At 31.7% G+C, this 23441-nt stretch overlaps 1 protein-coding gene across 1 annotated transcript in view; it reads right to left on the minus strand.

Moving 5' to 3' along the window:
* The window catches only part of LOC117123626 (deleted in malignant brain tumors 1 protein-like), a 27332-nt gene extending 8292 nt beyond the window's left edge, over positions 1 to 19040 (minus strand). The window contains exons 1-7 of the mRNA XM_033269626.1: positions 18933 to 19040; positions 18341 to 18400; positions 14187 to 14495; positions 13272 to 13580; positions 8241 to 8549; positions 7291 to 7599; positions 966 to 1028 (exon numbers count right to left, since the gene is read on the minus strand). Of these exons, the coding sequence (XP_033125517.1) occupies positions 966 to 1028; positions 7291 to 7599; positions 8241 to 8549; positions 13272 to 13580; positions 14187 to 14495; positions 18341 to 18400; positions 18933 to 18957 (1384 nt within the window). The 5' untranslated portion in view covers positions 18958 to 19040. The remainder of the gene's footprint in view (positions 1 to 965; positions 1029 to 7290; positions 7600 to 8240; positions 8550 to 13271; positions 13581 to 14186; positions 14496 to 18340; positions 18401 to 18932) is intronic.
* Between the last annotated feature and the right edge of the window lie 4401 nt (positions 19041 to 23441).

Here is a 23441-nt window from a genome sequence, read left to right on the forward strand (position 1 = left end):
GTCAGTTGAGCAACTGTTGTTGGTATATTATAGCCTGTCAACAGAAAATAAACGGGAAACGCTGCTATTGCTGCAATGATACTGTGCTTTGTTTTACCTACCGTATATACTCGAATAGACGGCTCAGTTTTAAATAAACGTGCCATTTCGCCTCTCGAATAAACGCTGAGTAGTTTTGACGCAGCGGAAACGGTTTGGTTTTCCAACCTCTCGAGGTCGGGGTTTCAATCTTTCGCTGTGCATCCAGTGCCGGCGCCAGCGGGGAGGGGGCAAGGGGAAAGAGCTCAAGTCCCTCTGTCGTAAACAAGACTAATAGAAGCAGCATCATTCTCAAAACGTCCCATTAACGTTCTAATTTAGCAAATTTACATTTTCTAACCGGTTTGGAATCAGTGTGTCTTTATGATCATGCAATAAACATTTTGTAGGTAAATATGTGTTCCACATTTATAGTGTAATTGAGAGAAGTTAATTTAAGTATAGGTAAGTACCGGTATCTTTTTTTAACATAACAAATAATAATAAACGCCTCTCTTGAATACACCTATTAACTCCCCCTCACAAACCCTTCTCGACAAAAATAAAACTCCCCCGGGAGTTGATTCGAATAAATACGGTAATATTGGCAGTGTCACGTGTAATAACGCTAGTATGGTATCCTATACTAACCGTTAATATTAGTGAAATAAAAAGTAGACGTTTTTTTTTTATTCTCCTTAAAATTATAACCGCAAAACAAAAAAAGATACCAAGAACATTCCAATCATATACTTCATTCATTCATTCATTCATTCATTCATTCATTCATTCATTCAAAAATCGACAATACTGTTCAAGAGGGAACCATGGGCAGAGGGCTCAACAAATTTTATTAAATAAATTTCTATGGTAAATACTTTTTCTATTAATGTGGATATATTTTTATTTTGTTGAGTTCAAGACTCATGACGTGTATATATACTTACATGCTGTTGGGGTGAATGTTTGAGCACCTGTGGACGGCATATAACCTGTAGTCGTCATATAGCCTGTGAACACAAATAATAGTATATAGGCCTAGATAAAGAAAAGGTAAACGCATGCTATTACTATAATGATATACACTTTTAGGTTATTTATTGTAATTTACATGTTTAGCTGGCCTTTTACGTCAGGAAGTTGACTATTACATGTTTTTTTTTTTAATCCAATTGGTTGTTCAGTCAGGGTTGATCATTTAGTAGGCCCTATTATAAATATTTTATATATCACAAGAGAAGCACAATCAAAACTAGACTTATTGGCTGTTTGTAAACAGAATATAGGGCTTTTCCTCATTGCCGTAATTAGAAGTAATGTTAAAATTACTAAAAAAAAAATATTTAAAAAGTCTAAATTAACCCAAAAAAACCAAAATGAAATCATATAGAATATTATAAATAAAACTATGAAGTTTAAACACATGAAAAACAACTCGACTTCAGGGAAACTCGAACTATGACTGCTATAAATATTCAAAATTATGTAGAATGACGATATATTTTGTGAGCATAGGCCTATCTTTAATATAGTCTTTGCTTGGAAAATATATGGAGAAAATTAAAGCACTGAAAGTGACCAAAGTAGCCTACTGGTCTAAAGAAAGTCTGTGCAAAAACAACGAAAATGGGGTAGAAGAAAAACAAATTAGAAGTTCTTACAACGGCTATTTTTGCTAACGCCAAAAGCCATTAAAAAAATTAAGCAAAACAAAAACCTGGACACTAACACGTTAGTAAGACTCGAACTATAGCTGCAATGGTAATGGCAAGGGTGAAAAAACCAGTGGCAGCGCTACAGGGGACAAGGGGGAATTTTCATCAGATAATTTTCTTGCACCTCCCTCTAACAGTTTTCCCCCAGTTTTGTCGGAAAAATGAATATTGTAAGATTGGCCAATTAAATTAATTGCTCCGATTGGTCTATCTGTCATTTAAAGCCATTGGCAACTTATATATAATGCATTTAACAACACAGTTTAAACAGTTGTAATAAATATACTGAGGATTTAAATAAAAATAACAACCACATAGATAGAAGCGTTACCCGTTAATGTTGTGATTTTATAAAGTATAATTTATCTCCGGTCTGATCAGTTAATCAGTTTTTGGTATATCCAATCTATAACGTTTCACTTTGAATGGTCCTCATATCCATAATAACATAATACTTTCTTGCTTGTAGCTGGGTTAAACTTTTCCGAAAGTTTCATTAACTTTAGGTGATCCGTTTTTTTCAAATATCTGGCGTAGAGTGTTTGCTTTTAAATCATTTTAATTGGTCCTACATCCACACCACACTCAAAATTGTCACTAATTTTTTGGCATATCTTTGGTATATGGTCTATGTGTGAACAAAGTTTGCAAAAGATCCAAGCATGGAAAGTGCTCATAGTGCCGGGCATAAAAACTATGCAAGAAAAAAATAAATTATAACAAAAACAATCGCATTTCCTGTTGCAGCTAGAAAAAGTCAATTATCAAATCTAGAGGGTAAGCGAGCGCACCCAGAAATATTTGAACGTCGGTTTAGATAAAATGAACAATATGACAACTAAAAGAAAAGAGGATAAATAATTTTTTTTCCTGATTTACAGACATAATACGATACAAAAATGTTAATTATTTGATATATCTTACTTATATATACAAAACATACATGGTATTGAATTTATAAAAATCAAGTCAATAAAAATAATGTGTAAAAAGGCAAAGAAAGATTTTTATAGTAGCCACATTCATGAATCTTCAAATGATTGCAAGAAAATGGGGACTGGACTGACACAACTAATTTCTTCTACCACATATATTTTGCCATCATTTATTAGAGTTAATGATAATACTATAACTACTGACCAAAAAAATAGGTAATTTAATGAGTATTTTATTAATATTCCATTTAAATTGGAAAATGCACTAGCTAATAGGGTTATTTCATGTTCTTATTTTAATTCATATAAATCTAGTTTTTCTTTTCGAAAGATTACATGCGAGTTCGTTCTGGAACAGCTACAAGGCATGGACTCTGGACCATCGACAGGCATTGTCATCCTATTAAGCTCCTGAAGCTGGCGGCTCCTAATATCGCACCCTCCTTGACGCATATTTACAACCTTTCATTAACTACTAATTATTTTTCTAATGATTTAGAAATTGCTAAATCATACCCATTCATAAGGGGGATCCAAATGTGACCTAAATAAACATCGTCCCATCTGTAATAACTTTCGCTGCCTTTTCTGTACTGTTATCTGTTACCTTTGCTCGCTGTGTGTGCAGTGATAAAGATTAATATATAAATTTAGAAAAAAAAAGCACCTAGTAAAATAAATTTTTCGTATACCGTAAATGCTCAAACAAGCGCCGCTCTTGAATAAGCGCGGCTCTCGAATACACACTGCATTATGTATGCATTTAAATATAATTTATAAGTCTATTTTATACTAATTTTCTATTTTGTTATTTACATAGGCCCTATTGTACAATCATAAATGGTATTTTCTTTGTATCATATTCTAATTAGGTCGACTCTTTGTATGTAACTGTACTGCAAAACTACAAACATTATTATTATTATTATTATTATTATTATTATTATTATTATTATTATTATTTCACACTCTATTATTGTCGACTATTGGTATTATTCATTGTTACTTATATCCTACTCAAATTGTAATACCACTTACCTTAGAACGGATTACTCAAATTTTAATTTATTTCGGGTTAAATTTGAAGAAAAAATATACATACATCAACATTACAAGAAAAATAAAAACAAAGAGTGCTGCCAACAAAGGATAACCAAAGGTACTCAAACGATACTGTCATGTGGCTCTCTGAGGCCTGTCTCTTATACACATCTCATATAGCCTGTGAACACATTAAATTGCAAGAGATATCATATTTACTAAGTGACCGAGATGCAAAATCAAAAAGATATTTACACAATCGGAATTAATGAATCGAAGAGAAATATTTAATATATTTTATGTGGGAGTGGCTTAAGAAAAGCAGGGAGCATCTAACTTCATCAGAGAGGGAATTAAACAGTTTACTAAAGTGAATAAATGGGGAAAATGTGTAAGCATTGGTACGAGCAAACTTTTTAATAAACTTAGTGTTGTAACATGACGACAATTAACTTCAACGAAATTTTACGTGTGTGCGTGTTTTTTTTCCCCCTATGGCTGCTCCGACGGCCTTTCCTTAAGAAGATGCCTTCTTCTTTCTGCATCTTCAAATTTCAGTGCTGCTTTACTTAGATTTATAATTTGTTACTTAACTTGTCACTGAACTTTTATATGGCCATTTTAATTTTGTTGTATAATATTTGCGTTTTTAATTATTTTTTTTTGGTCTAACTTCTGTCGTTTAAAAGAAGAAAATAAAGTTCCACTTGAAAATTGAAATTAAAGTAAGCTCTAGTGAAACGGCCTTGGATTTTTTCTAGGCTGGCGATGTGACATTTTTGTTAGGTAGTCAAGCAGGCACTGCGTATTCAATTATGGTACAGCATAGTGCAAAATGCAGATTTCGATGTGCGAGATTGCCCTTTGAGTCACCCACAATTCTTCCATGATCATTGAATTACACTAGCATCAAATATTTTTTGACAATATTTTTAATAATATTAATAATATTCTTGATAAAATAATATTCCTAATAATTTAATCTTTGGATCTTGATGATAATTTTGATGATAATTATATCAATGTTAATGATAAGAATAAATTTTGTTTTATACTACACACAGTATTAAAATAATAGTAATATTATAGTGAGGCTATTAAAACCTTAAGACATTATATTACCTTGACTATATTTGGAAGATGCAATTAAGAATTTAATCTCTTATTTTGAAAATAAAAACAAGTTCAAAAATAATTTTGAAAATTAACATTTATGGTTGTGTTAGCCTAATTTAGCATTCACAATACGAAAATAGATCTATGCGTATTTGTATAGAACTTCGCAATGACATGATACGCCTATATCTGAATAATCAAGAGACACTAAACCATACAAACAATTGTTTTTATTATAAACTATTGATTTTAACCTTTAGCTAATCTTTACTAATATATTGAATATATAAAGCTACTCTACATAGCGATTTATGAAGGTTAAATTAATAAATGTATAAAAACAAACAAAACATAAAAGGAGGGGGGTCATTAAGTTCAGTAACGTATAAAGAAAGGAACTTTTTTAATCATTTTTTTCTGTCCTTGATGTAATTATGTAAAGCATTCTTTCTCTGCATTATCATTACCTCCTGGATTGAAATGTAATTTGAAATAAAATTTGATGCTGCTTTTGTACATGTGTGATATTTTTAATGTATTTTTTTCTCTTACATTTTTGATAATTTTGTAAATTTAACATAATATAGCCTAATCAGACTGTTTGTAGTTAAATTCATGGTCTTTGTGCATCTTATTTTATGATTGTTGTTCCATTTAGAAAAAAATATTATGCCTATTGACCTATCTTGCATCTTATGATATATTAATAAAGGCCAATATACAAATTATAACAATAATTTCATATCACATATAGGGCCTATAATAAATATTTCAAATATATATTTCGAATAAAAAAATCTGAATCTGAATCTGATAATTTACTATCAGCCAAAAATTCACGAAGAAAAAGCAGGCGTGGTGCCAGAATTTGACCGACGGGGAGGGGGGGGGCGAGGGGGCGATGCCTCGAAAGTTTTGACAACTTAGGGGTTTCACAGGCTTCTTTAATCGCTTTTAGAGTCTACTAATATGTAGAAAATACGTTAATTTTTTTTTCTCCCTGACTAATTGTGCTAATTCTTCCCGACAAAGGGTCCCCCTGCTGGCGCCACCCCGGGACAAAGGTAGAAAATAATAGATATTAATCTAAAAAGAAAGGCTATGTAATTAACCTCAGTGCAAAAAAGCTTATAAAATGATAAGTGTACTAGCTACACATTAAAACTCGAAAGAATTAACAATTGTATACCTATTAAATAAACAAACAATGTATTCTGAACCATTTTAATTACAATTATATAGACCTATGTATACAAACATATATAATTTAAAATAATTGATTATTTATTCACCATAAACAAGCAGGTTTCTAAAGTTTGTGTTGGGCGAGCTTATCTTTCCGGCAGCGAGCGTAATTACTAGCATAGACAAAACTGTAATTCAGAATTTTTCATGATTTTTGTGCGCCCTTAATATTAGCAATCGTCGTCTTATCGAGAAAATCGCGGAAATAAAGGGCTTTACTGTATCATTATTTGACAGTTTTTGTGCCGAGCAAATCCAGGCTAACCAATGATTTGTTGACGCCTCTGAGATGATCTCCGAGTTGAATCATCTGAGACTAGATAACCTCTTTTTATTATGACTAGCGAACCTTATGACTAACTGTCCTATATTATGACTAGCAAAACCTTTTCATGATTATGACTACGAACCATTTATTATGACTAGCGAACTTTCCTTTCTATTATTAGTAGCGAACCTTATAAATAGGCTAGTGGTCCTTATGACTACCGACCTTATGAACAGAGGAACTTATGAATAGCGAACCTTATGACTACGGAGTATACCCAGTTGGGCCAAGGCTACAGGTCCTACTTATAATTGACTTTATTGAGATCTTTTATAGGGACACCACTGTAATTAAATTTACTATGGTTTGTTTAATTTTATTGATACAAACTATAGTAAATTGTTTGTATCATTTTAAATGATACAAACAATTTACTATCTTTGTATGATTTTAAATGAAACAAACCCTAGTAAATTGTTTGCATCATATTAAATGATACAAACCATAGTAAGTTTTTATCATATAAAATGATCATTTTATATATTTTTTGTTAAATAAGAACGAATTAATTTGATATGATCTCTGTGAATAGACACGTCACTATAGTTTTAAAAAAAAACACCCATCCTCAACAAACTAGGGATGTTAAGACATAAATTTATTTGAAGATAAATGAACTACATTCGTAAGTTTTTTCCCACACTATCAACTTGTATGTGACAAATTCGTTTTTTATGTGCCTTATATCTGCATGATGTCATTTTACAGCCAAATATGGGCATAGGCCTATCACATTTTTGTCACATAAAATTTGATAGTGTGGACAGAGGTTTAATGAAGGTGAACCATTCTCCATCTCGCTGTTCAATTCGAACTCTCAACTACACATGGGAAAAGAGAAACATCCCCGAAATATAACACCATTAATTCGAGAGAAATTGTTTATACTCACTACTAGTACAGATTACGCTTGCATCCTCGTGATGACCACAGTCGTGTGATCGAAGTCCCCTGTTGGGGCAATGGGTAATATCGCTCTCATTTCCTGTACATGCAACGTCATCATACATGATATCTCCACATCCTTCTCCAAAATGAGCTGACGGTGGAGCGTCGATGGCATCTGGAAAGCCTACTTGTCTGCAGATAACTCGAGCGTCAGTTATGTCCCACAAATCATCACATATTGTGCCCCACTCCCCTTCTACGTATACTTCAACTCGCCCTTCATTGCTGTTACTTCCACCGACAAGTCTTACTTCTGAGCAAATGCATTTTATAATAAAAACAATATTATTAGGCTCTAATACAAAATTTTAATTATGTTTTTCACTATTCTATTAATCAAGGTTTTTAAACAAACATAGTAAATTGTTTGTATAATTTTGAATGATACAATCCATATTAAATTGTTTGCATTATTTTAAATTAAACAAAACATAGTAAGTTTGTATCATATAAAGTGATCATTTTATATGTTTTTTTGTTGAATAAGAACGAATTAATTTTATATGATTTCTGTGAATAGACACAACTTAGTTAAAAAAAAAAAACATTTTTCTTCTTTAAAAAAAAAAAAAAAAAAAAAAAACTAGGGATGTTATAACATAAATTTATTAATAGGGAGACAATTGAACCATTTTCTAAGGTGTTGTCCACACTATCAAATTACATGTGACAAATTTGTTTAATTTGCCCATATATGAGCATGATGTCATTTTACACCCAAATATGGGCATATCACATTTTTGTCGCATAAAATTTGATAGTGTGAGCAGAGGTTTAATGAAGGTGAACCATTCTCCATCTCGCTGTTCAATTCGAACTCTCAATACACATGGGAAAAGAGAAACATCCCCGAAATATAACACCATTAATTCGAGAGAAATTGTTTATACTCACTACTAGTACAGATTACGCTTGCATCCTCATGATGACCACAGTCGTGTGATCGAAGTCCCCTGTTGGGGCAACTGGTAATATCGCTCTCATTTCCTGTACATGCAACGTCATCATACATGATATCTCCAGATCCTTCTCCAAAATGAGCTGACTGTGGAGCATCGATGGCATCTGAAAAGCCTAGTTGTCTGCAAACAACTCGAGCGTCGTTTATGTCCCACCAATCATCACATATTGTACCCCACTCCCCTTCTACGTATACTTCAACTCGTCCTTTATTGTTGTTGCTTCCTCCGACAAGTCTTACTTCTGAGAGAAACAGTAAATTTATGATAAAAACAATATTATTGATAAAAAAATGTTAACAATGTTTAAATTCACTATTCTATTTTATCAAAGTTTATAAACAAATATAATAACGCCGACAAAAGCACTCACAGAATCAATTGTTTTCAGTAAATTTCTTTAAGCTAACAATTTTACGTTGTAATAACGTTGCAGATTGGTATTCATAATGGGGTTTTGCCATAAATAAATTTATGTCCTTATAATGTAATTCCCTAATAAATAACGTTGCAGGCGTTGTTGCAACGTTGTGATAACGTTATTATCTGACACAATTTAATCAGAATATTTACAACGTTCGTGAATGTTATAACTGTTTTGTGTTTGCTGGTATGATATTATTATAATTATCAAAGTACCTTCAGTTTACAACTTTTATTATATGCTTATAAATTTAAACGCCGATTTACACAGGGTAAAACGATTTACATATTATCCCATCTTCAGGTTAAGAAGAGTAGTATAACTGAAGGATAATGGACTTTTACGCTAAGCCCCGCACCTTTGATATAGTTGCATAACATTCTTTGATAAACTTGAAATGTGTATTGACGTTGTACTTGCTGACGTGCACCTCTTTCATAGTGTAATACACTCTGATGATTTTAATGTTAGATATTCCTGCAATAATTTTAACTCATGTAATTTACTCAAGAAACTTATTTCTATTTTTAAAATTTTGAATTTTAATCAAAATTACTCAATTTAAAGTCGTGTATAAGTTAAGATCATACCACTGTTATGTAAGAAATTTAGCTTTAAAATCTGAGGACAATGGAAAGGCATTTTGATCCTTTGTCCTCAAGTCAAGAGCAAAAACCAAGTGCTCAAAATTTTTACTGGTTAATGATCCAAATTTAATATCACAAACATTTAATGATTATTTTAAATCAAATATAACTAATAACACTGAGACTTCTTGTAATGTTGATATTAATGATTGTAAAAAACACAATGGCCTACGTCCATTGACTGATATTCAAACTACGCCAACCGAAATCCTTAGACTTACCAACAAATTAAAAAATGGCAAAGCACCGGGTCCCGATGACATTACACAATGCATAAACTATCAGCTGCATATATGAGCCTCTGGCTGAATTGTTTCACTTATTACTCCGTTTGGGAGTTTTTTCCTCTAAATGGACGATGGCCAATGTAATTCCTTTACATAAGTCTAGTGCAAATAATGACATCATTAATTATAGGCCACTGTCTCTGTGTTCAACGGTTGGACAATTATTAGAATGAGTTTTCAGTAAACATTTACTGGACCATTTAAATTTTCACAAACTATTTTCACCTTATCAACATGGCTTTATGGAAGATCTAGTCAAACAATACTTAGCACCGCTTACTATCATTGGGCTAAGATTTTAGATGAGCGAAACCCTACTTCAGGAAAAATGTGTAAGCATTGGTACGAGCAAACTTTTAATAAACTTAGTGTTGTAACATGACGACAATTAACTTCAACGAAATTTTACATGTGTGTGCGTGTTTCTTTTCCTATGGCTGCTCCGACGGCCTTTCCTTAAGAAGATACCTTCTTCTTTCTGCATCTTCAAATTTCAGTGCTATTTTTTTAGATTTATAATTTGTTACTTTACTTTACTCCGTTTGGGAGTTTTTTCCTCTAAATGGACGATGGCCAATGTAATTCCTTTACATAAGTCTAGTGCAAATAATGACATCATTAATTATAGGCCACTGTCTCTATGTGTTCCACGGTTGGACAATTATTAGAAAGAGTTGTCAGTAAACACTTACTGGACCTTTTAAATTTTCACAAACTATTTTCACCTGGCTCTGTAGATGGAAGATCTAGTCAAACAATACTTAGCACCGCTTACTATGACCAATTATAGGCCACTGTCTCTGTGTTCAATGGTTTGAAAATTATTAGAAAGAGATTTCAGTAAACATTTACTGGACCATTTAAATTTTCACAAACTATTTTCACCTTATCAACATGGCTTTATGGAAGATCTAGTCAAACAATACTTAGCACCGCTTACTATCATTGGGCTAAGATTTTAGATGAGCGAAACCCTACTTCAGGAAAAATGTGTAAGCATTGGTACGAGCAAACTTTTAATAAACTTAGTGTTGTAACATGACGACAATTAACTTCAACGAAATTTTACATGTGTGTGCGTGTTTCTTTTCCTATGGCTGCTCCGACGGCCTTTCCTTAAGAAGATACCTTCTTCTTTCTGCATCTTCAAATTTCAGTGCTATTTTTTTAGATTTATAATTTGTTACTTTACTTGTCACTGAACGTGTATATTGCCATTCTAAATTTTTTTTGTGTAATATTTCCGATTTTTGTTATATATTTATTTTTTTTTGTTTTAAAGAAGAAAATAAAGTTCCACTTGAAAATTGAAATTAAAGTAAGCTCTAGTGAAACGGCCTTGGATTTTTTTTCTAGGCTGGCGATGTGACATTTTTATTAGGTAGCCAAGCAGGCACTGCGTACTCAATTATGGGACGGCAAAATGCAAAATACAGATTTCGATGTGCGAGATTGCCTTTGAGTCACCCACAATTCTTCCATGATCGTTGAATTACACTAGTATCAAATATTTTTTGACAATATTTTAAATAATATTAATAGTATTCTTGATAAAATAATATTCTTAATAATTTAATCTTTGGATCTTGATGATGATTTTGATGATAATTATATCAATGTTAATGATAAGAATAAATTTTGTTTTATACCACACACAGTAATAAAATAATAGTAATATTATAGTGAGGCTATTAAAACCTTAAGACATTATATTACCTTGACTATATTTGAAAGATGCAATTAAGGATTTAATCTCTTATATTGAAAATAAAAACACATTCAAAAGTAATTTTGAAAATTAACATTTATGGTTGTGTTAGCCTAATTTAGCATTCACAATACGAGATAGATCTATGCGTACTTGTATAGAACTTCGCAATGACATGATACGCCTGTATCTGAATAATCAAGAGACACTAAACCACACAAACAGGTATATTGTTTTTATTATAAACTATTGATTTTAACCTTTAGCTAATCTTTACTACTATATTTAATGTATAGACCTACTCTACATAGCGATTTATGAAGGTTAAATTTATAAATGTATGAAAACAAACAAAACATAAAAGGGGGGGGGGGTCATTCAGTAACGTATAAAGAAAGGAACTTTTTTAATAATTTTTTTCTGTCCTTGATGTAATTATGTAAAGCATTCTTTCTCTGCATTATCATTACCTCCTGGATTGAAATGTAATTTGAAATAATATTTGTGAAATAAAATTCGATGCTGCTTTTGTACTTGTGTGATACTTTTAATGTATTTTTTCTCTTAAATTTTTAATAATTTTGTAAATTTAACATAACATAGCCTAATCAGATTATTTGTAGTTAAATTCATGGTCTTCGTGCATCTTATTTTATGACTGTTGTCCCATTTAGAAAAAAATATTATGCCGTTATATTTTGTATGAATAGCGAACAGCTTTTAAAAATTTTGACGACCTAACCTCTTCGTTGTTATGACTACCTAAACTTTTTTTAATTATAACTAACGAATTTTTTTTGTATTATGACTATCGAGTCTCTTTTTATTATGACTAGCGAACCTCGTTTTTAGTATGAGTAGCAAACCCTCTTTTTATATTAAGACTATATAACCTCTTTCCATTATGACTAGCGAACCTTATGACTAACTGTCCTATATTATGACTAGCGAAACCTGTTCATGATTATGACTATACGAACCCTTTATTATGACTAGCGAACTTTCTTTTCTATTATTAATAGCGAACCTTATAAATAGGCTAGTGGTCCTTATGACTAGCCGACCTTATGAACAGAAGAACTTCTGAATAGCGAACCTTATGACTACGGAGTATACCCAGTTGGGCCAAGGCTACAGGTCCTACATATAATTGACTTTATTGATATCTTTTATAGGGACACCAATGTACGTCAAGCTCAAGGGAGTTTGAAAGTGTCTACTTCAACCAAAAAAAAAAAAAAAAAAATTACTATGATTTGTGTCATTTTATTGATACAAATTATAGTAAATTGTTTGTATCATTTTAAATGATACAAACAATTTACTATGGTTTGTATGATTTTAAATGATACAAACCCTAGTAAATTTTTTGTATCATATTAAATGATACAAACCATAGTAAGTTTTTATCATATAAAATGATCATTTTATATAGTTTTTGTTAAATAAAAACGAACTAATTTGATATGATCTCTGTGATGATCATTTTATATAGTTTTTGTTAAATAAAAACGAACTAATTTGATATGATCTCTGTGAATAGACACGTCATCATAGTTTTAAAAAACATCCTTCCCCAACGAACTAGGGATATTAAAACATAAATTTATTTGAAGATAATTGAACTACATTCGTAAGTTTTTTCCCACACTATCAACTGGTATGTGACAAATTCGTTTTTTATGTGCCATATATGGGCATGATGGCATTTTACACCCAAATATGGGCATAGGCCTATCACATTTGTGTCACATAAAATCTGATAGTGTGGACAGAGGTTTAATGAAGGTGAACCATTCTCCATCTCGCTGTTCAATTCGAACTCTCAACTACACATGGGAAAAGAGAAACATCCCCGAAATATAACACCATTAATTCGAGAGAAATTGTTTATACTCACTACTAGTACAGATTACGCTTGCATCCTCATGATGACCACAGTCGTGTGATCGAAGTCCTCTGTTGGGGCAACTGGTAATATCGCTCTCATTTCCTGTACATGCAACGTCATCATACATGATATCTCCAGATCCTTCTCCAAAATGAGCTGACTGTGGAGCGTCGATGGCATCTGGAAAGCCTAGTTGTCTGCAAACAACTCGAGCGTCAGTTATGTCCAACAAATCATCACATATTGTGCCCCACTCCCCTTCTACGTATACTTCAACTCGCCCTTCATTGCTGTTACTTCCACCGACAAGTCTTACTTCTGAGCAAATGCATTTTATAATAAAAACAATATTATTAGGCCCTCATACAAAATTTTAATTATGTTTTTAACTATTCTAAAAATTAAGGATTTTAAATAAACGTAATAAGTTGTTTGTATAGTTTTGAATGGTACAAACCATAGTAAACTGTTTTGCATTATTTTAAATTAAACAAAACATAGTAAGTTTGTATCTTATAAAGTGATCATTTTATATGTTTTTTGTTGAAGAAGAACGAATTAATTTGATATGATCTCTGTGAATAGACACATCTTAGTTAAAAAAAAACATTCTTCTTCTTTAAAAAAAAAAAAAAAAAAAAAAAACTAGGGATGTTATAACATAAATTTATTAATATGGAGACAATTGAACCATTTTCTAAGGTGTTGTCCACACTATCAAATTACATGTGACAAATTTGTTTAATTTGTCCATATATGAGCATGATGTCATTTTACACCCAAATATGGGCATATCACATTTTTGTCACATAAAAATCTCCATCCCGCTGTTCAATTCGAACCCTCAACTGGAGGACACATAGAAACAGAAAAACATCCCCGATATATATAACACCACTAATTCGAGAGAGATTGTATACTCACTACTAGAACAGATTACGCTTGCATCCTCATGATGACCACAGTCGTGGGATCGAAGTCCCCTGTTGGGGCAACTGGTAATATCGCTCTCATTTCCTGTACATGCAACGTCATCATACATGATATCTCCAGATCCTTCTCCAAAATGAGCTGACTGTGGAGCGTCGATGGCATCTGAAAAGCCTAGTTGTCTGCAAACAACTCGAGCGTCATTTATGTCCCACCAATCATCACATATTGTACCCCACTCCCCTTCTACGTATACTTCAACTCGTCCTTTGTTGTTGTTACTTCCTCCGACAAGTCTTACTTCTGAGAGAAATAGTAAATGTATTTATGATAAAAACAATATTATTGATAAAAAATTTCAACAATGTTTAAATTCACTATTCTATTTTATCAAGGTTTATAAACAAATATAATAACAAATATAATAACGCCGACAAAAACACTCGCAGAAGCTTTCTTTTCAGTAAATTTCTTTAAGCTAAGAATTTTACGTTATAATAACGTTGCAGACTGGTATTCATAATGGGGTTTTGCCATAAATAAATTTACGTCCTTATAATGTAATTCCTTAATAAATAACGTTGCAGGCGTTGTTGCATCGTTGTGATAACGTTATTTTCTGACACAATTTAGGCAGAATATTTACAACGTTCGCGAATGTTATAACTGTTTTGTGTTTGAAATTTAACTCATGTAATTTACTCAAAAAAAAAACTTTTATTTTTTATATTTTGAATTTTGATCAAATTTACTCAATTTAAAGTCATGTATAAGAAGATCATACCACTGTTATGTAAGAAATTTAGCTTTAAAATCTGAGGACAATGGAAAGACATTTTGGTCCTTTGTCCGCAAGACAAGAGCAAAAGTGCTCAACATTTTTACTCGTTAATGATCCAATTTTAATATCACATACATTTAATGATTATTTTAAATAAAATATTACTATAATAATAACAGAGACTTTTTACTGTTGATATTAATGATTATAAAAAAACACACCATGTGTTTGAAATTTAACTCATGTAATTTACTCAAAAAACTTACTTCTATTTTTTATATTTTGAATTTTGATCAAATTTACTCAATTTAAAGTCATGTATAAGAAGATCATACCACTGTTATGTAAGAAATTTAGCTTTAAAATCTGAGGACAATGGAAAGACATTTTGGTCTTTTGTCCGCAAGACAAGAGCAAAAGTGCTCAACATTTTTACTCGTTAATGATTCAATTTTAATATCACATTCATTTAATGATTATTTTAAATAAAATATTACTATAATAATAACACTGAGACTTTTTACTGTTGATATTAATGATTGTAAAAAAACACACCATGGCCTATGTGCATTTTCTAATAATATTCAAACTACGCCAATAGAAATCATAATTCTTATCAACAAATTAAAAATTGGTAAAAAACACCAGGTCCCGATGACATTACATCTACAATGCTCAAATTATCAGCTGCATATATGAGCCTCTGGCTGAATTGTTTAACTTATTACTCCGTTTGGGAGTTATTCCCTCTAAATGGACGATGGTCAACTTCATTCCTTTACATAAGGCTGGTGAAATTAATGACATCACCAATTAAAGGCCACTGTCTCTGTGTTCAATGGTTTGAAAATTATTAGAAAGAGTTGTCTGTCAGTAAACATTTACTGGACCATTTAAATTTTCACAAACTATTTACACCTTATCAACATGGCTTTATGGAAGATCTAGTCAAACAATACTTAGCACCGCTTACTATAATTGGGCTAAGATTTTAAATGAGCGAAACCCTACTCCAATTGATGTTATCTTTTTGGATTTGAACAAAGCTTTTGATCAAATAAGTCACCCTATTTTACTTCATAAGCTACATTACTATGAATTATATGGTCCTGTGTTACAATGATTTGTGTCATATTTGAATCAAATCAACTCAAATCAAATCATCAAAACATTTATTTTCCTTTTTCTTATAGTAAAAAGAAAACAAATCACAAAAATATCTACTTCTCAAATTAACAAAAATATACAAAATGGAATATATAATTAATAGGTAAACGCTTCTCAAAAATAATATTATGTAAATAAAATTTCAAGAAGCACAAAATAAAAAAAAAATAAAAAATTAAAACAGGCCACAGCAAAGTGAAAGAAGAATGCATCCTCCAAATGGTAAAATCTGTGTGGAAGGGGCCATGAAAGCGAAGTAATTAGATTTCATAGAGAGATATAAACATGCAAAACACACACACACACACCCCTCCACACACACCCACCCACACACACCAACACACAAACAAGAAACACGCAAACAAAACACATGCCCAAACAAAAACAACAGTCAAGTATATTAAATAAATAAAAGCAGATCATTATATGTTTAATAATTAGAAATAAGAATATGTTTAAGTATGAAGAACTTTTTTGTTAGCTTTTTTCAAAAGCTATATTGCTCCATTATTTGGGACCACTGAATCGAATGTTAAAAACAAGGGAATCAGTACGAGGTTGCGGTAAATGTAGTTCATTAGCAGATCTGGTATCATAGTTATGAAAATGAAAATTATAATGTATTAAATTGTTAAAAAGAGAGAAACGCTTGAAGACCAGATCATGAATATAGTGCGCATTATTGAAGATTAGTAATATCAGCAAATTTTAATAACTTTAATAACGCAAAGATAGGAATTGTATGACCAAAAGGCTGAGAAAAAGAAATAATTCTAACAGCTTCCTATTGGCGTTTGGTAAGTTGTTTGAAATAGTTGTTGGCCCAGACATGCCGTCTGTTATTTTATCTTATGTACTGTAATACGCAGATGATACAGTTTTATTTAGAGCTATTAGATCTCCTGAAGACCATAAATCACTTCAAAATGATTTAATTTGTACTATACATTGGAGCATAAGCAATAGATGCTTTTGAATTCATCAAAATACAAATCGATGCGCTTAACTAGGTCAACTAGGTTAAGCGAAAATGTTAATAATTATATAATAGGTGTCGACACATTGTGCCAGGTTACTTCGTATTAGTACATCGGAGTAACTTTACCTCAAAATTCGATTAGGGTTTGCATGTGACTCAGATCAGATTTAAGGCTTCGAAAATAACGGGTTTTATTAAGCGAATTGTTCGTTGTAGGGACACTGTTGTAATTCCAAAATTATTTTGTGCTATTGTACGTCCAGTTGTTGAATACGGTGTACCTGCTTGGTTTGCCAAATCAAAAGGGACATTTCAACTCACTTGAACAAGTTCAACGCCGAATGACTAGAGCTTGTTTCTATGGGAGATATTCCCTACGAACGACGTCTTGATATTCTTTAATTAATTTAAAGTTGAAAAACGTTTTTCAGCTTCTATCCACGTCCTTTATTGTTAAGTGTCTCCATGATGTCTATACTATAGATATTTTCAACTACATTAAAATCAACCCGCGATGTTGAGAACATCTCAAATTTGTACATCCATTTTCACGGACAAATTCTTTAAAATACTCTGTTTTCCATTCCTTTCCGCGTTTATGAGAGTGGTTACCAGCGGATTTAGGGATTTGTTAGTTTTAAATATTAAGCTTTTTAAAATATCATAACATATACTATTCCAAATAAGTTTTATCGATATTTTTTATATACATATGATTGTTTTAAATTAAATTGTCATCATTTTAAATTAAAGTAATATTTATAATATAATATACGGGTGGTGGTGGTAATAATGATAACTATTATTATTATTATTATTATTATTATTATTACTATCGATATCAAATAATAGTTTGGGGTATTACCTTCGTTATCGCATTCATCTCTAATGCTCATTGTGTCTCGGTATTAGTCTATTGATGTACACGTAGCAATAGTGAAACACCGAAACACATAATAAAAATAGTATAGGCCAAAATATCAAAGACATTTGTGCAGTGACGTATCGTACAATCCAGTCCTCCCCCCACCCAATACTAGACTTCTAGATACGCCACTGCATTAGTGTCACTTCAAGTAAATGTTAAGCTAGTAATATGGAATTTCAAACTAGTAGGCCTAATCCAATTTTGAATTAGTAATCTGAAACTTGGAATTAGAATTCTTAGTAATATTTTCAAACATGTAGTGGAGTTAAATGGTTTTATAGGACACAACTTACCAGCTGAAAAACATTTTTCCTCAATCAATATGGTTACAATATAAAACGAAAGTAAAATATCTGCAAAGAAGAAAAACAATCAAAAAGATTCATACGGAAACGAATTTTGGTGTATATAACCAAGTCTATACCTAGCTAAAATATCAGATTTCAATTCAATTCAAGTAATATATTGTTTCACTTTTTTATATAATACAATTTGTACAGTATGCATCATAATAATTCATAATGATAAAAAAATGTAAGTACATAGACATTATCATTTTGTGAAAAAGGAACTCTGTGAATAAGCATGCTTTTAGTTCTAAGAAAATAATGATGATTGATTTTGTCAAATGATGTAGGAACACAAAATGTACAATCAGGACAAGTAATAACATGCCAACCAGATTGCCTACACAATGACTGTCGATAACTGATCTATTAAATGGCTAAATGTATCATATAAAATTAGCCACATCTTGATTGGAAGTTACTTGGTTTATCTTAAATAGATTGCCAATTGCATGGAGAATACTACAATGAAACTGTCCAACAATTAATCACCGTCGTGATTAAACAAATAAATAAGTTCAAATCATTGTATACTTACGAAGTTTCAACGATGTTAGAAGCATTCTGTGGGATCGTCTTTGAGATGGTTCTTGGTTTACTTACTGTTTGTGAATTATTTGAAATACGAGCTTTCGCTAGCGCAAGATAGATTCTTCAGGTGAAAACTAATTACGGCTACTATTTTTCTAATTTTAATAGTTCTAATCATGTAGTGTTAACGATTTGTCATGACGTCACCTCGATGTTTTCAGGTTGACTTGCGCCGCCAGTCAATTCAGACTTGTGTCGTGTTTGTAGTGCTATAATCCCTCTCCTGCAATCTGATCTTGGATTTTAGATCACAAGATAAACATTAGGTTATCACCACCATCATCAACATCATTATTATTATTATCCTCATCATTATCATCGTTGTCATAAACATCACCTTCTTCACATACACACTAGTACAGATTACAATTAAATCATCATTAATACGCATTATCATTTGCCTATCATTATCATTATCACGAATTATCATCAAGCACCGAATAATTTTTAAGACCTTACCTTGCAAGCTTTTAATCCCTGTGGTGGTCTTGTTCACGCTAACGTCACCTGATCTTGTTATGACGTCAGAGGGGTTCCCGTCAGTGGACTTCGTTAGTCCCCTACGTTTTCTTCTACTCTTTGGTGATGTTCTTCCATACGGCGGGAAGAATAAATCTACCTGCATCCCTGTCCAATTACCGGTTTGTTAATTTTATAAAGATTGCTTCTCTAACCCCCACCCTTTTAAATCTTTTATTATTATTTTAAATGTTCGGGAGTTATTATGAAAGAATATATAGAGGCCATAGCACTTAAATAGCAAATTATTATAATTAGTCTTCCACTAGACATCACAATCCCTGATCTTCGAGGGCCCTTCAACTTCGATTCGGATGTAATACTATCATGCAGTCAGCCATGGGTTACTGGGTGTGCTCGAAATGCTTTCTATAACTTAATGAGGTAGGCATTATGCTGTTAAAAGATTAGAATCACTAAACTTCGTATTTCTATTAGGTATACAGTTTATAACTGTCTCTCCATAGAACTATACCTACATGATACATCTGCCGTTAAACAAAGAAATGTCTGAATAATTAATCTGTTAATCGGTAAAGGCCAAAAAGAAGCAAACACAGCACTTAATTTAACAACAGGAGTCTCAAAGTACGAAAAATTCATTCAACTTCATATTTTAACGCCTTTTGAGCAATAAACCAGAATTTTCTCCACTGAATCCTTAGAATAAACGTCGGTATAGGTCTACTGAATTCTGTTTTACTTCATATAAGCCAATCTGGTCAATTTTGACCCTTAACCATGGGGATTTCGTTTCCCTTGTTTTTCGTGTAAGTCGTTACCCTATTCATGCTACATTTATCCAATAGAAAGCTCAATATTTTAAATAATATATAGTTATTAACATTACATCATGCAATAATATTGGGAACATTTTATTATTATTATTTTAATCATGATATCATTTATACAGCGCCATTTTTTTTTGTAGATAAAAGTCGCTCCTTTTCCCCCGGTCTCAGTGGGTCCTCATGATTTAAGTGTTGCTACCGGTAAACATTGCAGGAGTAGGCAATCTCACCAGGTACCCATTTATACTCCTGGGTAGCGAAAACCCATGCAGTAATTGTTTGATAAAATTGGGAGGGAATGACATGTACCATACATGCCTGTATGGTCTACCTATGACCATAGAAAAGACACATGATTACAGGAGAAGCAATGCAGGTAAAGTACCTTGCTCAAGGACACAAGCGAAATGTACAGTTCAGCGAGGGACTGAAACCCCGACCTCGAGGTTGGGAAACCAAACCGCTCCCACTGCACCAAACCACTTCTACAACATAAAAAACTATTGTTTTAATTACATTTGGGCTGATTTCATATTATAAAATTAATTGTATTTGCATTGCAAATTGTTGCTATAAATTAGTTCTAATTCTACATAACTAATTCCTTATGTCAATAAAAATAAATTTATACCGAATTTATGTCATCGTTGTTTGAAAACATGCCAAAAACCCTATTAAGGGCCAGGGACATTTTCGCGTTTTTGGTTAGTGTCCCATGAATAGAGGTACCCTATTCAGGGGAAACCCTTACTAAGGGTCCATTTTTTCTGATCCTGAAGGTGTCTCCTTAATAGGGGTTCTACTGTAATATTATAGGCGCAACCCTATTAAAGAAAATAAAAGCGATAGGCCTCCGCTTTTTTGTTTTATTCATTTCAAGACACATTGAACAGTAACAGTTACAAAAACGAGAAAAAATGCATTATAACTAAAATTAATACAAAGCGATTCGATTTGATATAAAAATAAGTATTTAAAAATTAGATAAACAAAACTAAAATAAACTAAACTAAACTAGAGAATGACAATTTTCTTACAAATGCTGTATTTCTTAATTCTTAATAATATTAACTTATTAAAAAAGATTAATTTCAATACATAAATCATTATGATATTACGGTAACATTATGTATTTAGCCTAATTTCTTTAAATCACTAACAATAGGTTGTTTAATTTAAAATTATACAGCTAAAAATAAATACATTTTTCCTATTATTTTCTTTTTTTTTTACACAGTACCCAAAAGCACAAAATTTGCTGATTCACGTTTTTCAAACAATTTTAAGGGAGTTCTTTATAAATTATCTTTTAATAGTTCCCATTTTCTCTGGAACTTAAGCATTGTATTTCTTTTAGAGGTAATATTTTTTTCAACTTTATAATTAAATTTTAAGCGATTCAAAAAGACGTGAAACAAAGGTTTTCTTTGTGCAAATTTGTAACTGAATATTATTTTTTTAATTAACAAAATACATAAATTTAATATCAGATGAGGGTGTTCAGTATTAAAACCAAATAATATAGAGTTGTGGTCTAGGTTAATCTTTGTGTTTGATATGTTTTCCCACAATTTGCTAAACATATTCCATAATTCTGTTGCAATATTACATTCACCAATAGATGTAACATTGTTTCAGCACGTGAATGACAATAGGAGCACATGTCGTTGTTTATAATCTTCAGTTTAAATAATCTACTATTAGTTGGCAGATAATTCATATTTATTTTATACTGAAAAATCCTATTTGTTGTCTCTTGTGAGCAATTAAATGGTAATTTATAAATACCCTTCCATTTGTCGCTATCGACACAAAATCTGTTCTGCATATTTTATCTTGAGATGTTGGTGCTTGATATATTCTTTCTACTAGGACTCATACATTCTAAATCTTTGTCTTCTTTCAACCCTTTTACTATAAAACCCCTCCTTTTATACCCTTTTCGTAAAAATCCAGATTTCATATTTTGTTTCCAATGTGTTGGTATTGCTGATATAATCCAGTGCATATAATTACTAGTGCTTAAAACCTTTCCTAACCATGCATTGAAAGGGACGATTTTACCATTTTCATAAGAGAGATCACTAACTAAACATATACCAATTTCATTGAGTCGTTTATAGTAGGGTGGTTTACCATCAACGAGAATATTTCGATTATGCCATCATATATTGTGACCCCCTCATTAGCTGTAGTAAGAGTTACTAATTCAAGATAAGCATTAAGCATATCTTATTAAAACATAGGAATATTTTTCCAACGACGAACATAACCAGCACTTATATTGCAATAGAAAATAATGTCACCGCCTAGCTCATTCAAAAATGCATGTAATAAAGACCTCCATGTTGTATTGTCATTTACATTGTAACGTTGTATCCATTTTATATTTTTAATGCTTTGAACATACTTTTTACATCTACCATATTTAAACCTCCTTCTTCATTATTTCCAATTAATATGGTCCTTTTGACCATACCCTTTTCGCCATTCCATATAAAATCATATAAAATAGTTTTAATTGTTTTAATCATGTGGGGCGGAATATGTATAACCGAAGCCAGGTAAATAAATTGGGATATTGCAAATGTTTTAATTAATATTATTTTTCCTGCTAGAGTTAACTGTCTAGTTTTCCATATATTTAATGTTGTTTTTATTCGATTTATTTTACTTTTAAAGTTGTTTCTCATTGTAAGAGAACTATACACCCAAAGCTTTCACTGGCTCTTGTGGCCACTGCACATTTAATGGTTTGGTTTCATTTAACCTGTTTGAGCCTAGCCAGACCGCCTGTGACTTACTTATGTTTAACTTTAAGCCTGGTATTTGTGGAAATTGGTCTATGAGACCAATTAAATTATTGGCTGATGGCTGATATTTCGTCCTGTATCATAAAAGTGGTATCGTTCGCATATTGAGTTATTTTGACTTCCGTTCATTAATTTTGATCTCTTTAATATATATCTACTATCTCTTACGGCTCATGTCAATCGTTCTATTGGTAAAATAAATAGATACGGGCTGAGGGGATCTCCTTGTCGTATACACTTTTCAACTGAAAAATATGTCGACAAGTAACCGTTATTCATTACACAACTGCTAATATTAGTATATAATGATGTTACATATTGGACACATTTTTT

This window comes from Anneissia japonica, unplaced genomic scaffold (genome assembly GCF_011630105.1).
Source record: "Anneissia japonica isolate Jap-2015-1 unplaced genomic scaffold, ASM1163010v1 scaffold287714_len2871179_cov188, whole genome shotgun sequence".
In the NCBI taxonomy this organism is placed as follows: domain Eukaryota; kingdom Metazoa; phylum Echinodermata; class Crinoidea; order Comatulida; family Comatulidae; genus Anneissia; species Anneissia japonica.